The sequence below is a fragment of the Cryptomeria japonica genome, chromosome 10 (genome assembly GCF_030272615.1).
Source record: "Cryptomeria japonica chromosome 10, Sugi_1.0, whole genome shotgun sequence".
Classification (NCBI taxonomy): Eukaryota; Viridiplantae; Streptophyta; class Pinopsida; order Cupressales; family Cupressaceae; genus Cryptomeria; species Cryptomeria japonica.
This window is the reverse complement of record NC_081414.1, coordinates 77,048,408-77,067,162: the sequence shown is the minus strand read 5'-3', so window position 1 is coordinate 77,067,162 and position 18,755 is coordinate 77,048,408. Positions and strand designations below refer to the sequence as shown.

Below are 18,755 nucleotides of genomic sequence, written 5' to 3'. Positions count from 1 at the left end.
TCTTAAAAAAAATAGTTACATGACCGTAAAAAAAAAAGAACCATCAAACTCTTTATTCCTACTCATTTCCTTTTACAAAAGAGAAAAAAATTTTGCAATTTTTTACTGCTCTGTAAAAATCTGAAATAGAAAAATCATTGTTAAAGCCTTCAAATTACCCATGGCGGCACCTTCTAGGGTTTGTGCAACAAAATAAAACACTGTTGTTTATTCTTTTTCTTTTACCACTTAAGAAACCAAAATATAAAATGGGATTTCAAAACATTTGAAGTCCACAATAGAGTCTCGTGCAAGAATGCTAGGTAAGTTGATGCCAAGTCATTACGTGGTTGTACACATCATAAATTTCACTGAACAATATGCAGATGAGGCATGATAGCATTATTAATAAAAATATGGCAATGGTTTATCAACATGCCTTTCAAGATGTCACCCTTTTTTTTTGTCGTCAAGGGCAATCAAGAGTCAACAGGTTCTCCCTCTATCTGAGAGGGTGCCTTAATAGCGGTTCTCCCTCTATCTGAGAGGGTGCCTTAATGGCAGTTCTCCCTCTATCTGAGATAATGTTCAGCAGTATCAAAGATTAGATTCATAAACATGTATGTGTTGCCAACCAAATATGCAGAATGTTATCAACATCAGTCATAAATATGCAAGGTGTTAATACTGCAAATATACAAATATTATCATGCAAAATTACCATATAACACATCTACAGTTTGCTGTATATAACTCCTGGAATTCATACCAATTCGGATATATGGCTGAGTATATTTGTAGCAGGTATTAGGCTTTTGTCTTATTACTTCTTCCTTTATTTTGCTCGATTACCTCTTCTATAATGGTGGTAAAACCACCATCAATGGTCATGTTCTTTAGAGGTAGTGACTCCTTTGAAAGATCGCTGCCTTTCCTTCATCGCTTTTCTCAACCACGGCAACCCAGGCTGTGCACTCCAATCAATGCAATGATCGATACTGGAATAATCAGCATATATGCTCCATCTAATTCCCCTTTGCTGGAATGATGTCAAAGTTGAGTCAAACCCTATCTTATATCTTGCTTATTGAAGGGATTGGTTGTGTTGAAAGGAACATGTCTAATGCCTTTTCCCAAATCGCATCTCTTACCATGTGCAAATTGTGCCATTCTATAACAAACCAATTTGTTAATCAAATCGTGTCTTTTCATAATGAACGGTTTTCTTGTAATTGTTTTATATTTTTAGTTCCTTGGTTAATAGTCATTTACTTTTTTTTATGTAATTAGCTTTTAAGCTTAATTTATCTTTCACGCTTAATTTAGCATTTAGCTCTTTAGTCTTTTACTTTAACGTTATGTTCTAATTATAGAACATCATCTTGTAACTTCTATATATAAGTGTGTATATCGTTCAATGTAATTATCCGATTATTGAATCATTCATTCAATTTATTTTTCATGGTATCAGACCATGGAAATTAAAAATTTCGAAAGTTATTGTTATTCAAATTTTTTGAAGTTTTTATTGAAGAGATTTTTTTTAATTTAAAAAAAAAAAAAAAAAAGAGCAAGTTCATTTCCTCTTCCTAGGCAGATTTTTTTTTTTTTGCAGGTTGAAAATTTTCCTAGGGTTTCAACAATTTTCGACTAGGGTTTTGAGTTTTTGACCCTTCAGTTCAAGTCGAAATTTTATTCTGGTTGCAGATTCTTGGTAGGTTTTTCGAGACCTAAACTGGGTCGTCATCATATTTTTCTGTGTATCGTTTTCAGTGCCTCGATTTTCAGATTCTTGGTGGGTTTTTCGAGAGCTCTTTTGGGTTGGTCTCAGATTTTTCTAGGTGCCTCATTTTCCATGCCTCGAATTTTGTGCCAGCGAATTTGCCTTGGAATTTAAAAACAGTTCACAATTTTTGCTAATTTTGTGGACACCAGGAATTTTGTTGTCTTTTGGGCACTGTTTATGCTGTTTTAAGTTTGCAGAAAATTTTAATTTCTGGGTTTCTTCCAAACCTCGAAATTCGTGCCTTGGAATTCATGCCAAAATTCTCCTATAGGTTTTCAGTTTTTTCAGCAGCTGCTTCTATTATGATTTTTTTTAAAATCAAATTCTTTTGTCTCTTGCTTTCACTTAGTTGACCTCGATCAACCTTGATTTCCGTGATGGCATCATTAACCAATATCATGTTGGAACACAGTTAGAAGTTCAACGACCGCAACTAAAACACCTAGAAATAGCATACGCTTACCATCTTTGAGTATCATTGCCTTGATCAACTTGTTTTGGGCAAGGAATCTCGTCCTACAACAACAGGTGATGATCAAGACAAACATGATGTGAAGAATCGAGAGGCTATCATGCTTATCAAACTCTCCGTCACAGATGATCAACTCCCACAGGTGCCTTCAAGTAAAACAACAAAAGAGATTTGGGATCTTTTGAAGGATCTTCATGAAATGTCCGACAAGGGCTGAGCTTTCTTTTTGAAGAATATGTTGTTTTCTATCATGATGGATGAGAAGTCATCTATCCTGGCACATCTTACAAAGATCAAGGACATCCGTGATCAGTTGGAAGCTATAGGCCGAACCATGGTGGAAGAGGATATGGTAGTGATCATGCTGAAAAGTTTTCCCAGATCCTACGAGCATTTAATTAATACGCTCAATATCTCCTCTAGTGTTGATTTGAAGTTTCCTAATCTCTGCAACAAGCTGCTATAGCAGGATCGATGGAAGCAGCGCTAGTTCATCCATTGAATAGGCTTTCACAGCCTCAGCTTCGCATAAGTACAAGGGTTCGTCCTTCCAGCAGAAAGGACAAGGTCAAGGTCAACCTCTGCAGTCTTCCAAAAAGAAGAGCTTATAGTGTTCCTACTGTCATATATATGGCCATTTGGTGAAAGATTGTCGGAAATTGATAGCATCCCAACAATCCAACAGGGAGGGTCCAAGCAGAAAGCCAATTTTGCCACACATCCCGATCAGAACGAATCTGCATTCTATGTGTTCATGGCCCAAACCTCCTCTGACGATGTTCAATCATTAGCTTGGTACATTGACTTTGGAGCCTCTCCACATTTCACACATCGTGGGGATTGGTTTACAGAGTACATGCCTTTCACTGATTCAGTGATCTTTGGTGGAGGCAAAGAGTATACTGTTGTTGGCAAGGGCAATGTTCAGATTTCATCTGGTGGGAGGGATTTAATATTCCTCAATGTATACTTTGTACCTGGTATGAAGCTCAATCTATTGTCAGTCAGTCAGATTATGCAGCATTCACCACAGCTGGATGTCGTCTTTGGGTTGCACAAGTGCAACATTGTTGATAGGGAGACTCACACTACAGTTGCAGTTGGTATTGAGGATCATGGTCTTTATAGACTTGTTGATTCTACTAGTTCTCAGGAGCTCGCCATGGCAGCTAGGAGTACTTCCATCAACACTCTTTGGCATTAGCGATATGGGCATCTCAATGTCCACTATCTCTCTCAGTTGGTTTGAGAGGATCTAGTCGTAGGATTACCTGAGATTCAAACTCAGAATCATGGAGTTTGCAGAGCGTGTCAAGCTAGAAAGCAGCATAGGACTCCGTTTTCAGATGGAGACGCTTAGAGAGCATCCAAGGTCTTGCAGCTCGTTCATGCAGACATCTGTGGTCCCATGAACACTCCATCAGTCACTGGATGCAGGTATTTTCTATTATTTGTTGATGATTTAAGCAGACGCATGTGGGTTTATTTTCTTAAGCAGAAATCAAAGGTGTTCACCATGTTTCAGATGTTTAAGGCCTTAGTGGAAAAAGAGTCTAGCTGTCAGATAGTCACTCTTCGATCCAACAATGGAGAGGAATTTTGTTCTATAGACTTCACCAACTTTTGTGCATCACATGACATTAAGCATCAACTTACCACACCTTACACCCCACAGCAAAACGGTGTTGTTGAGTGTAGGAACCGTACAGTCACTGAGATGGCTCGGTCTATGTTGGAGCATAGAAATGTTCCAAAACACTTTTGGGCGGAAGCGGTCTTCACTGTAGTCTACCTTTTGAACCGGTCTCCCACAAAGGCCGTTAAGAAGATGACTCCAGAGGAAGCTTGGTTTGGCAGGGAGCCCAAAATTAGTCATTTGAAAGTTTTTGGCTCTACAGCTTATGTTTGGATTCCAGATGCCAAGCGCACCAAACTGGATCCAAAGAGTTAGAAATTGATGTTCACTAGCTACAGTGACAACCACAAGGCATATCGGCTGATTGACATAGACACTAATCACCTCATATTTAGTTGAGATGTAGTATTTGATGAAGAAAAGGGCCTTTTCAGCCTTCTTCTTATGATTTAAGCACTGAGGATCAGCCTCCAAAGGCTGTAAGTATGGGTGTTCGTCTTCCCTTAGCTCCACCTGACTCTGAAGTTGTGGGGTCTCCCAGGCATGACATTGCACCCCCTGACTTTCCTTAGGATCTTCTAGATCCACATCCAGAGGAGCTTGCTCTAGATATTCCAGGTAATCTTCATCTTACAGCAGATGTTGGTACTTCTACTCTTCGCCTAAGTGGTGGGCCAAGACCATTGGTGATCTTCATGATGATGAGCTCATTGAGGGTAGATCAGTTAGGGGTAAGAGCAAGAAACACAGTTAATTTTGCTCTTATGGCCAACATTCACAGTATTTATGAGCCTCAAACATATACAGAGGCTAAAAGGTGTACCTGAATGGGAAAAGGCTATGACAGCTAAGCAACATAGTCTTTTGAAAAACAACACTTGGGTATTGTCTGATCTTCCTCCAAGAAAGAAGCCCATTGGCTGCAAATGGGTGTTTAAAGTCAGTATAAAGCTGATGGAAGCCTTGATAAGTACAAGGTTCGGTTGGTGGCAAAAGGGTTTTCACAGAAAGAGGGCATCAACTATGAGGAGACATTTGCTCCCACAGCCAAGATGAGTACCATTAGGCTTGTCCTCACTCTCTCAGCTCAATTTGGATGGAAAGTCCATCAAATGGATGTCAAGAGTGCCTTTCTCAATGGTGATTTGTTGGAAGAAGTCTACATGACGCAACCTCCAGGTTTCAAGGTTGCCGGTAAGGAACACCAGGTATGTAGACTAGTCAAAGCACTCTATGGCCTCAAACAAGCTCCTCGTGCATGGTACATCAAAATTGATAAGTACTTGATTGATCAACGCTTTCAGAGGAGTCCTTCAGATCCCAATTTGTATGTCAAACATACTAGTGATGATATTCTATTTCTAGTAGTCTATGTTGATGATCTCATCATTACTGGCAATGCAACACATCTGATCATGCAGGTCAAACAAAATTTGTGTCAACATTTTGATATGACAGATTTGGGACTTCTCCATTATTGTCTCAGTGTAGAGGTTTGGCAGATTGATAGCCACATATTCATTTCTCAGTCAAAGTATGCCAAGAGCCTACTGGATAAGTTTCGAATGCAAGATTGTAAACTTTCATCTACACCTATGGAGATAGGGCTCAAATTATCAGCCAAATCAGATTCACCTGTAGTGGATAAGTCTTCATTCAGGCAACTAGTGGGCAGCCTCATCTATCTCACCGGCACTAGACCTGACATTAGTTATGCTGTGAGTTATATTTCTCGCTTCATGTCAGCCCCAAAAGTTGAACATTGGGTTGCAACGAAGCGTGTGCTTAGATATGTGAAGGGCACTCTTGATTTTGGCATTCTGTACAGCAGAAGCAAAGATCCTAGGCTGGTTGGTTTCATAGACTTAGATTGGGTAGGTTGTGTTGATGACAAAAAGTCAACTTCTGGGTATGTTTTCAGCTTGGGTACAGGTGCAGTCACATGGACCAGCAAGAAGCAACAGATAATAGCTCTTTCCTCGATCGAACCAGAGTATCGGGGAACTCTCAAGGCAACATGTGAGGCAATTTGGCTACGTAGGATGCTTGCAGACATGCAAATGTCTCAACCAAGACCTACTCCTTTGTTTTGTGATAATCAAGGGGTTCTAAAATTAGCCAAAAATTCAGTCTTCCATGAGCGGACAAAGCATGTGGAGCTTCATTGTCATTTCATCCGCTAGCATGTTGAAGATGGATCAGTGATATTGCAATACATTCCTATAGAAGATCAGACTGCAGATATCCTCACCAAGTCCTTGAGCCCAACAAAGTTTCTCAAATTTAGAGGGCAACTTGGTGTGATAGATAGCATGACCATTAAGGGAGGGTATTAGAATATTTAATTCTATGTTAGTCACCTATTTTTAGTTCCTTGGTTAATGGTCATTTACTTTTTTTTTATGTATCATTGCCTTGATCAACTTGTTTTGGTTAACGGTCTTTTACTTTAACGTTATGTTCTAATTATAGAACATTCGTCTTGTAACCTCTATATATACGTGTGTATATCGTTCAATGTAATTATCCGATTATTGAATCATTCATTCAATTTATTTTTCAAATACATATCATAAATATTTAACAGGATTTGACTTCCTTGCAAATGTTTACTTCTAAAATGCTAAAATGATTTCCGTTTCTCATATACAAGAACCACAAGACAATTAAAACTAGTAACTATTTAGTGTACCAGAACCTTAAATACTTTTTAATGTGCATACCCAAGTAGTAGGAAAATAATGTAAGAAACATATGATTGATGGCAAATACGTCAGTGCATGTGAAAAGCTATATGGAGATTTGCTATGTTTCTACTCTCCTCTTACCTTCCTTTGGCAATCTCACAAGATATTGAAAATCTGAGTGGCATGACCTATTATATGGCATCCAATCCCTGTCTTCAGAATTTTTGACCTGTCTCATCCAAGACTCTCAACAATTCTTAACTGCAACTACATGACAAACATCAATGCAATGAAGAAGCATGGAGCCAAACCCTTTTCAAAAATAGTTTCAATGCTGTGGAAATGACATGAAGTTAAGTAACAAATATCTCTTACAGGTGGCAGGTCTGATATAGCATCAGCAAGAACTAATGCTTCACGCAGTTGCGGCTTGTCTATTTCATCATATGCGACAGCATTGTGCTGATACAAGAAAGAAGATAATGCAGATTTTCAAATGAAGTACCTTTTTCACCTACATAAAAATAACTGCAACATGGTCAAACCATTGTAAATTCAAAAGTTAAATATAAACCCTTTTACCTCCCAGCTAACAGGAAAACTGCCTTTGATGACAACATCGTGTGTTGGCAAAGGATATGGTGGAAGAATCTGCAACCAAAATTCCTCACAAATTTAATTAATGGGTCACATGAACAAATCACTATATATTACTTAAAGGCTGTACACTATCTCCTGCTTATTTCAGGATCAAAGACTTATTGAAGACAAAAGGTATTAATAATAGCATTACTTTTAACAATTCAATCATTTTTCTCAGTTACAAATTAAGATGAAAATGGCAGTAGTACAGTACCCATTACTCTGACACGTGCAATAATGACCATCATGTAATTCAGAAAATTGTAACCAAATATTTTTCTCAGACCAAAGTGTGTACGTATCCTTTTTACATGCTTCATCTATAGCTAATTGACTAGAAGACAGATATTGGTGCCAGAAACAGTGTTTTTTCTGAGGATACTCAGTATGTTTCCTAGCCATCAGTATGTTTCAGCTAGGAAACATCTGTGGATATAACATAAAAATATAAAGAAATGTATATATTGGGTTGGAAATAACTTGGTTGGTTTACAAGTTTTAACTCTTTTTTTTTTGTAAATTTCTGAAAATTTTAATGCAAGGTTTAACTTGGAAACTGTAATGTACCCTTTCGAGGAGTAGCCCTAAATGACCCATTTAGCTTATTTAATTCCCGCCGGCTAATTTTAGGCTAAATCAGGGAATAATTTAATTAATTAAATAAAGTTGTTCAATCAAGATAAAAATTCGGATGAGTTGACTTTATTAATTTTATGAAGTGACTTATGTAAATTAAAAGGGAAATATAAAGAGTCACTTTATAAAGGTGCTTTAAAGAAATGTTTTTCGTAATGTCCTCATTTTTGCGCCTTCCTAAGCATCGGTTATTTTTATGGATTAGCCTATGACTTTGGTCCCCATATTCTAATGGAGTGTTTAGGGGGCCTATTTGTGGGTGATTCAGGGCTTTTTGGCTGATCCTTGGGTTGTTTATTTCGGTACTCTCCATCTCAGAGATTCAGTTTTTTGGTGGTTTGCCTTCCAAAGGTCTTTTAGGCTTCGTTTGTACATACTATTTTTAGTAAGTCTCTTGAGCATTAGGTCCCATACTATTTATAGTAAGTCATCTAGACGGTTAGAGGGTACCATGGCTATTACTAGGTAGTTGGCAGAATTAATTAAATGTTCCGACGTAGGCATTTATTAGAGTTAATGATTAATATTAATTTCAACTTTAATAATATTAATTAAATTAATGACTTTATATTAAGGGGATATAAGGAGAATTAATTGCATAACTTATTTTAATGATTATAAAGTCATTTATTAAGCCTTTATGTGGGCACCAACTACATTAAATGATTAATTGAGATGAATGAAATTATGAAAGTGCATTTCATTTCCTCCAAGTCGTGGGTTTTTGAGAAGGATATAAAAGGGCTCTTGAGAGCTCGTTAATTCATTCTTGGTTGCAAACTGATGAGGCTTTTTGGAGGGCAAGGGTTGGCTATTGAAGATTCAAGCTTATTGAGGATGAAATCGGTTGATAATCTCATTCAGGGATTATACCAGGGCATAGTTGTTTCAGATTTCCAAAGTTATTTAGGGGTTTACAGAGTTGTTTGAAGGCATATTGAAGAAATTTATTTCAGGTTGGAGGCCATTAATGTAATCTCCCTCACCTAGTCTGATATGAAATTTCAGTTTTTGACCCCTTTGGAATTTTGTCAAACACTTGTCTTACAAGTGCTTAGCTTGCTGTTCTCAATTCAGTTTGTTATAAGGGACATAGATCACTCAAAACTTAATGAAGATCATCCATTAATAACCTGAAAATGAAGTGTGATGACCAAATGTAGAGTATAGACAGCAATCTATCACAAGTGAAGCTCATAACATGATATCTATGAACTGACATTTTGTCAAATAGATGTCATTCAACCTCAGAAAACTTGATCATACAAAATGCAGCCACAAACCACTTCAAACTTCAATGGTTATCAAATGATTCTTGTTTTCAACAATAAGAGGGCTAATATAACATAATTTGAATGATATAGGATGACCAAACAACACTACTTTCCCAATATATGATTATATGGCATCAAGAGTGTTCATGAATTAATGGAACAGCAGACTGACAGAATTACAAACAGTTGGCCAACATCTTTAGACAATGACACCCAGTGAGGTAGCCTTCTAATTGTTTATATATGAGACAAAAAGCTTTATTACATAAGCCGATTTACATCTATGCATTTATTACTGAGACACATACATTTTCAGATCTGTCTGAAAACATAAGACTGATATTATTATTTTAACCACTGAAAATGTAATGTAAAATGAGCAACGAGGAACCTGAGATATCTGCAATGATGAAGGGAGCAATAACGGCTGTCTTCTAGTCAAATCATGCCACAAGAACTGCCGCCTTGACTGCTGTAAGTAAATGCCTCAGAGATGTCGCTGTCACTGCACTTAGATGACTCCCAAATTGCTTCCAACCTGATTGGATTTCTTGCTAATGGCAGCGCTTGACTTCTTTGATGATTTTTGGGCAACAAGAAGTGTCTAAAGGTGAGATTGATGGCACAAGGAGGTGGTGGACCAGTCTAGGTTCGGCCTCTCCAATAAATTAATATTGGCACCCTAAACACCCAATAAATGCTTTAATGGAATCGCCTAGATGTCCCCTTCAATCTGCAATCATCACTGGCCAAAATCGATGCATCAATGAAGAGATATGAATCAAAATGTGGGTCTGCTACTGTTCATGACCACTGTAGCGACGGCACTGTTCACGACCACTGGTCACAGCAAGGTGAAAAGTCTTCAATCTGCCTCCAATTTCCAGAATTAAGTCGCCTTATTGCCAAGAGGATATCGCCAAATTAGTCTTGCACAAAGATGAATGTATCAATAAGGTGATCTCTAAATATGAGTTTGAAGCACAACCACACAAAATCTGATATGAACTCAATAATCTCAAATGAGATGACTGAAATATCACCTCCTCTATGCAACTCCTCGAGAGATCTTTCACCCTCTCAGTTATGCGATCAATGGGAGTTTCCGTTCCCAAAGACCCTTAGTTTGCAGATGCCAACTTGGTTCTACAAAACCAATTCAATCAACAATTCACAATTCAAGTTTGCTTTCTCCCCCATCTCCCTCTTCTATTTATCTTTTTTCATAACTCGTCATGAGACACCTTCTAGAAGGGGGTAGGTACACTTTATTTATTTTTATTAAGTGACTATTAATTATTATTTTATTTTTATACTTTAGTCACTTTTAATTAAATTTATTAAATATAAAGTCACTTTTTAATAAATAATTTATTTTAATAACTTTATAAGAAATTAATTTAATTAATTTCTCCTTCTAACGCTGCTGACGTGTCTGAAATCGCATTGCTGCAAACTCCATACGGCCCGCAGAATAGAATAACCAGCTGAGTATCATATCCTCTCTTGAGATAAGGAAGTCCCTAATGCTGTTTTTGGTTTGATCAAAGGGGATGACCTCAAGGTTTTGATTGTCAGGTCTTGACTGCGGGACTACTTAGTGGTTTGATGTGTTTTTGCTGGAAACACAAGGGGACTTACGATTTGCAACAACCTGGTCTGTTGTGATTCTCGAATTACGCAATAAAGAGCAAAAGGAAAGGGTTAGGAGATCTAAAACTAACAACACAGGTATGCGGGTAGACGGATTCAACATAACCAATTCCTGCTTGGCCATAATAGCTCACAACCTTGCAGGAATGGTGCAATCTTCAAAGGGACTTGGAAGATTTTCAGACTGGAGATGCACGACTAAGCACCCAATTTTGGCGCAGCTCAGACAGACACTTGCAATTGAACTAAGCACAATTAAAGGCTCAGGTTAACCATACAAAAGGATACACAATCAGTATATCCTCAATGGTATGAGCCTGAATCTATCAAATACCTGCACACCCAAAATAGAAAGATCTATCTAAAATGCTGAGAGAAACCATGCAAACAGGATGAAAACAAGACAATAAACACCAATTCAATGTCTATATATTGATTTCAGCAGCCTATTACAACAATTTCTGCAACATCTCTATGCCACTGCTAAGATCTAACCTATTCTAACTCTTAAATCTAACTATCTAACAATCTCTAACTACCTAACCATCTTACCCTTTACAAAAGAAAGGCCTCTGCCTTTTATAGATATTACAATTTTGAATCGAAGGCTAGGATGGACTGCATCCAAGGGTCCTGATCTGCCTTCCAGAAGCTGGCAGCTTTAACCCATGCCGAATTAATTCTCAGTTATCCAACCAGCAACTATCTCAACTACCTGCCACTATTTGGCTTTAATTCAGGTCTATCCAATCTTCTTGGTTGTTGGGAATAGTTATCCACAAAAATATCTTGTGCGGGACCCATAGGCAGTTTACAATAAAGCAGTTTTAGCTTTTTAGAAATTGAATTCCTGGAATTAAATCCAGCTATGTGCTTTCTTGAGAATGCATAGACTTGGAGCATTCAGAGTGTTCTTTGGTCTTTGGTCCCAGTGGTGGACTTCATCTTTGTTCAGCGGCACGGTTCCCAATGTTTGGTTGATCTTGCGCTTCTGCAGCACGTTCCCACATCTTTTTTCTTTTCCAGTTTTCAGCGCTTGGCCTTGATTGCGATCCTTCTTCGATTTGCGTTTCAGGTCTTTCTCCTGGTTCTCTAATGACGTCCTACGATCAATCAACCAATTTCATTTCATTAAATCAATTTGAAAAATTAAATAATTTAATTTAACAAACATTAAATTTAATTATGACGTCTGGCTTGAGAAGCTCTTTGTGAGATGTATCTTGAAAATGCTTCTCCTTTCTCTTCGAATGTGAAATCTGATCCTTGGTCTTGATAGTGTTTGGGGGATTTACTTCTGCGTGATTTTACCTTTGGAGTCTTGGGCGTTTTGAATGGGTTTATGGCGTTTTGAAAACTTCTTATAGCGCAATTCTAGAGGCTTGAAGAGCCTCTGCAAATTTTAAAATCCTAACACTCATGCCTTTTCTGGTGAATTTCGGAGAATGGGGAGGGGGGTTTGTAGACTTTAAACTTCACGTCTCCATCTTCTAAATTACGAACTCCACGGTTTTTCACGTTTTGTTGCCTAATGCACTTGCTACATTGTGATTTTTGGAGAAATGGGAGACTTTGCCAATCTTGAATCCCTTGTATTTGCCTTATACGTGTTGCGACTTTAGGCTCTATGGCGAATTTCGGATTGTTTGGAGTTTTCGCCAAAATAAAGCATTTCGGACCTCTGACGCTTTTTGCGGAACTTTAAGTAAACTTTGGACCATTCATCGTTTTCGTCAATTTGGAGTTTTCACGATTTTTAACGCCTTTTGGCGAATTTCGGAGTTTTAAGCGTTTTTAGCGAACTGGAGGCATTTTCGGACCTAGACCACCTTTTTGCAAATTTATACAACTTTGAATTTCAGCCCCAGGGTCTGATATTGGACGCTTTAAGTGAAATTCGGACCTCTGGGGGCTTTTTGCAACTTTTCCACATTTTTAAATTTTGGCCCCAGGGTCCGAAATTGGAGGACTTAGTGAAATTTGGACCTCTGGGGGCTTTTTGCAACTTTTCAAGCATTTTCGGACCTAAAGCACCTTTTGGGAAATTTTTAATTTGGCCCCAGGGTCCGAAATTGGACACTTTAAGTGAAATTCGGACCTAAAGGGTCTTTTTGCAACATTTCAACATTTTCCAGTTTTTGCCCTAGGGTCCAAAATTGGAGGACTTAAGTGAAATTCGGACCTCTGGGGGCTTTTTGCAACTTTTCAAGCATTTTTGGACCTAAAGCACCTTTTGGGAAATTTTGAATTTGGCCCCAGGGTCCGAAATTGGACACTTTAAGTGAAATTCGAACCTAAAAGGTCTTTTTGCAACTTTTCCACATTTTTAAATTTCGGCCCCAGGGTTCGAAATTGGAGGACTTAAGTGAAATTCGGACCTCTGGGGGCTTTTGGCAACTTTTGAACCTTTTCACATTTTAGCCCCAGGGTCTGAAATTGGCGATTTTAAACTTTTTCCTCAAGAAGTGCGAGCTTGGGCACTTGGGCGAGTTTGTCAAGATCTCGCCGAAGGATCATTTTATGGAATATAACATTAAGTATAAGTGAGTTATATTCCATATATACTTTCAGGATGTTTGAGAGTGGTTTCGGACTTATATTGCAAATTCTAGTTTTTGGAGGATTCCTCAGTTTTCCAGACTTAGTCAAATTTCAGGATCAGGACATTCCAGACTTAGCCAAATTTCAGGGCATTTGAGGATCAAGATGACATTCCAGACTCTATCAGTCATCAACTTGACCCTTCATATCCCCTTCCTCTTCCGCAAAGACAGAAAGGCACAAACCGGGGGGTCCCTATCCAAGACGGGGATGGGTGTGCGATTCGCACAACAAACACCTATTAGCCTAAAGGCTAAAATTGGGGAAATTACAATTAATCACTTCCTAAGCCAACTCTACCTTACATAGCTTGGCCGTACCTCTCTAAGATTGGCATGTGGGTTTCATTGCAAAGTTTCCAATCAGATTTTTATCTATCTTCAGGCCGTACTAGGCATTCATACCTAGCTAAAAAATAAATTGAATGAATGATTCAATAATCGGATAATCTATTCAACAATTTACAAACGTATATAGAGATTACAAGGACGATGTTCAAAATTAAGAACAAGTCGTTTAAAGTGAACTACTAAAAAGCTAAACGCTAAATAAAACTTAAAAGCTAATTAACTAAAAAGAAAAAGTTAAATGCTAAATAAAGCTTAAAAGCTAATTAACTTAAAAGCTAAATGACCATTAAACAAGGAACTAAATATAGGTGACTAAAATACAATTAAATATTCTAATACCCTCCCTTGATAGTCATTCTATCTGCTAACTACCCTATAGAAGACATTGCAGGGCTTTTGATCACAAACGAAAAGAACACTCTATTGCAGACATAGAAACGAAAATTGCCAGAAAATCGACAGACTCGGCGAGTCCGAGTTTGAGACATGCTCGCCGAGTCTCTAGGACTCGGACTCGTCCGAGTCTGGCGAGCAGACTTGCCGAGTTGGTGAGTTTGGCAAAAACTCGCCAAACTCGGCGAGTCCCGAGCCTGAAACTCGGCTACTGGTTGGGTTAAGTAAACTGACAAAAAAAACATTTTAAAAAGTTTTTTTAGAATGAATAGTCTTGTCTTTGTTCACTACAACCTTCGCCTGAGAATGAGAAAAATTAGGGTTACAACATGTCAGCCAACAAAAAAATAACACCCGACGCCTTTATTAAATAATAAGTTTTTTTGGCCTCGTGGGGTGCTGCCCCTCGACCCCGTGAAAAATATGGGGGGAAACTGCGTTGATAGAAGTAGAGAAAATTTAACCTCCAAGTCTGACACTGATTGGATCGACCAAGTAGATATAGAGGCTGAGACTGTAGCCATGGCAGAGGAGGAGCGGAGAGCACGAGCACAGACAGGAGATTCAGAGGCAAATAGTGACACGGGTGTTCTTGATGTTGGTGAGCATGGCATGGTGTCATGGGGAGCGGCTATGGCTGTCGAATCATCCAGGACCTACCTTAGACACCTTTGTAGGGGGCCGGGGCCGGTGAGTGCAGGCTCCTCTGAGCCATAGGCTTGTAGTTGTATTTACCTTTGGTATTTGTCTGAAACATTTGATGATGACATAGATTTTTTATTCCATGAGTTTTGTAATATTTTATACATTTGACAATATTTATATATCTATGTTTTAGTTTGTTATTTCCTTCAGCTACAATTTGCGTTTATGCTTATGTGATTGATGTATACTTGTGTATGTAATCAAATGAGCCAAGTTTGATGATGTTATTGTGTCTTTAAGGTGTATTCAATAAAGGGTGCCTAAAACAAGTTTTTAAATCTTTAAAATTCTCTAAATTTCTTGAGTTTTTCACTTTCCCGAGTCCAGCCGAGTCTGACTCCGAGTCTCGAGTCCGAGTCTGATTCGGCCTTACCGAGTCCGAGCCGAGTCTGAGTCCCGTTTCTTTGGTTGCAGAGACCCTCCCTAGATCTGCAACATGTTAATGACCAAGAATACCAGAATCCATCCAACCTGATGTTGGCTAACCAAACTGAAACCTGAAACCACGATTTTGAGGAAAAATTGGCGAACCCTGCAAAACTGAAGATACAAATCATCATTTTTGTGGAAAAAATGGTAAAAAACCTTGAAATGATTTTTGAGGAAAAAATCGAACAAAACCCTGAAACTTCGCATGGAAAGGCCCAAAACATCACGTGGTAAGACACCAAACATCATGCAGTAAAACACCATACATCACGCGGGAAAACACCTGACAACATCACGTGGTAAAATACTAGACATTACGTGGTAAAACAACAAACCTCATGTGGTGAAATAGTAGACATCACGTGGTAAAACAACACTCTTTGATTTTTGAGGAAAAAATCAAGCAAAACCCTCCCATGATTTTTTGTGGAGAAAAATTAGAAAACCCACATAAGCTTTGCAGATGACAGATAATAATCTTTAAGGAAAAAATTCTAAACCTTGCGAACAATTTTTGAGGAAAAAAAATGTGAAAACCCTCGACCTGTTGGACGAGGTCTGGCCTAAGTCAATCTGATCAAGGCAACGATATTCAAATATCGTGAACATGCACTGTTTCAAGGTGTTGTGGCAGCTGTTGAACTTCTGTCTGTGTTCCAACATGATGTTGGTCAAAGATGCCATCACGGAAACCGAGGTTGATCGAGCTCAACTGAGTGAAAGCAAGAGACATAAGAATTTGATTTAAAAAAAATCAGAATATAAGTAGCTGTTGAAAAAACTGAAACCCTATAGGAGAATTCTGGGATGAATTCCAAGGCATGATTTTCGAGGTTTGGAAGAAACCCATAAATTAAAATTTTTTGCAAACTTAAAACAGAATAAACGATGCCCAAAAGACAACAAAATTCCTGATGTCCATAGAATTAGCAAAAATTGCGAACTGTTTTTAAATTCCAAGGCAAATTCGCTGGCACAAAATTTGAGGCATGGAAAACGAGGCACCCAAAAAAAATTGAGATCAACCCAAAAAAACTCTCGAAAAACCCACCAAGAATTTGAAAACAAAATGTAGATCCGATGGCTAAAAAATCGAGGCACGAAAAACGATGCACCCAAAAAAATTTGACGACGAGCCAGATGAGGTCTCAAAAAACCCACCAAGAATCTGCAACCAGAATAAAATTTCAACTTGAATTGAAGGGTCAAAACCCTAATCGAAAGTTGCAAAAACCCTAGGAAATTTTTTAGCTTAAAGTGGGAAAAATGAAAATTTCAAAAATTGAGGACCCACTCTGGAAGGGCTCTAACTTGGGAATCATGCGGTTGTATTTTCTACAAATGTTTCTCATAATTTTTTCCATTCCCTTTGCTCTACAATCCTTAAACATCACTTGATCTTTTGGTCTTGACCACCTTGTGGTTTCTTCTTGCCTTTATTGGGGTCTAAGGGCATGAATCTTTTATTTTGGACCCAATTTTTCTTATGGCAATGATGCCGAATGTTTACTAGTTTATTTGATAAAATGAATACATGAATTAATAATAGAGATGATAATGCATACCAAATACATGAGTAAAGTATATCTTTATTTGCACATGAAATTATTACAGAAGAATACTAGAGATGGTCAACCAAGGATCAAAGTTAATCTGATCATACTACCTTCCTTGACAATACACAATCTATTTAATAGACCCAATGATTGCCAAGAGGAACACAAACATTGACCAACCAGCACCTATAACCATTCAAGACGACAAACACTTCATACTATCAAAACATAATAATGGGCATACTTTACAATTTCTATCCTATATTTTGTCTATAATATCCATTCCCTTTGCATATTTAAAGCCTAATTTTATGCTAAGCCTAAGCCTTCCTCTCTTAATGGTTGCTTAATGTTTATTTTTCTTACTTTGCTCTAACTTGATTTCTATTATTTTTACTAATCTGATTATGCCCAAACTAATATGTGATCACAAAAACATCTCAAAGATTTTAACTTTATATTTTCCAATGTGATCTAATGTTTTGTTTATAAAATAACTCCTATTGTAACATTTTGTCTCTCTTTATTGTTCATTTTTAATCCTCTTAGCTTTCTTTTGTTGGGTTCTCCTCTTCCAATCTTATTAGCTTTCTTTGGCTCTTGGATCTCCTTGACTACAAGATTGGCAACATTCCTATATGCAAAACAAAATCCTCCTTCCTCGCATTGCGTCACATGCATTTTGGTAAAAATCTATAAGTTTATTTTGTATAGCTTTTATATTCTATCATCTATGGATTATTGGTTTTCTTCCTACACCATTGTCCCTCGCAAGTTTCCCTCAAAATTTCTAAATAGTATTTTGAATATCCGATTATCACAGTTTCTCTCTTCTTGAAAAGACTAAATCCTTCTATATTATTCTCTAGTTTATTATTCTTTTCCTCTTCTTGGACTGAGAGAGAAAGATACTGTTCTCAGTCTGCCAGACTTCAACTCCTAAGCAGTAATGTAGAAGTCCCAAATCTGTCATGTCAAAGGTGCGGCACAAATCCTGTTTGATCCCAGTGATCAAATGTGCTGAACTGGAACTGCCAGTAATGATTAAGTCATCCACATAGACAACCACAAACAGAACATCATTACTAGTATGCTTGATATACAGGTTTGCATCAGATGGACTCCGCTTAAAACCATGATCTGTCAGGTACTTATCAATTTTCATGTACCAAGCCCAAGGAGCTTGTTTCAGACCATAGAGTGCTTTGACTAGTCTACAGACCTTCTGTTCTTGACCAACAACCTTGAATCCTGGGGGTTGCGTCATGTAGACTTCTTCCTGTAAGTCACCATTCAGAAAAGCACTCTTGACGTCCATCTGATGGACTTTCCAACTGAATTGGGCTGCCAAGGCAAGAACGAGCCGTACGGTACTCATTTTGGCTGTAGGAGCAAAAGTCTCCTCGTAGTCAATGCCTTCTTTCTATGAGAACCCACAAGCAACAAGACGAGCCTTATACTTGTCTAGGGTTCCATCAGCTTTGTATTTTACTTTGTACACCCATTTGCAGCTAATGGGCTTCTTCCCTGAAGGAAGATTAGAAAGGGCCCAAGTGTGATTCTTCTGAAGACTCTGGAACTCAGCTTCCATAGCCTGTTCCCACTCAGGTATACCTTTAGCCTCTAAATATGTCTGAGGCTCAAAAACACTGTGTATGTTAGCCATGAGAGCAAAATTGACTGTATGCTGTTGTTTGCTCTTATTACGGGAGGTTCTACCCTCAATGAGCTCAGTATCCCTGAGATCACCAATGGTCTTGGCCCACCATTTAGGCCGGAGAGTAGAAGTGCTAACATCTGGAGGAGCTAGAAGAGGCTCAGGATCAGGAACAGGAGTAGCAGGAGGAGGATTATTCTCTGGAGGGAACTCAGGTAGTGCATCATCGAAAATGGATTTTGCATCATCCCTCCCATTAGGCGAACCTAATGGAAGAAGAACACTGTGAGGTTGATCCT

At 38.1% G+C, this 18,755-nt stretch overlaps 1 protein-coding gene and 1 long non-coding RNA gene across 3 annotated transcripts in view; one reads left to right on the top strand and one right to left on the bottom strand.

The window, feature by feature from the left end:
• The window catches only part of LOC131033236 (DNA (cytosine-5)-methyltransferase CMT1), a 192,154-nt gene that overhangs the window by 37,181 nt on the left and 136,218 nt on the right, over window positions 1-18,755 (bottom strand). For both annotated transcript variants that reach the window (XM_057964407.2, XM_057964408.2), the window contains 3 exons: window positions 7,143-7,211; window positions 6,936-7,022; window positions 6,702-6,789 (listed from right to left, as the gene is read on the bottom strand). In XM_057964407.2, the coding sequence (XP_057820390.2) occupies window positions 6,702-6,789; window positions 6,936-7,022; window positions 7,143-7,211 (244 nt within the window). The remainder of the gene's footprint in view (window positions 1-6,701; window positions 6,790-6,935; window positions 7,023-7,142; window positions 7,212-18,755) is intronic.
• The window catches only part of LOC131033237 (uncharacterized), a 62,968-nt gene that overhangs the window by 35,901 nt on the left and 8,312 nt on the right, over window positions 1-18,755 (top strand). The gene's annotated exons all lie outside the window — the stretch shown is intronic.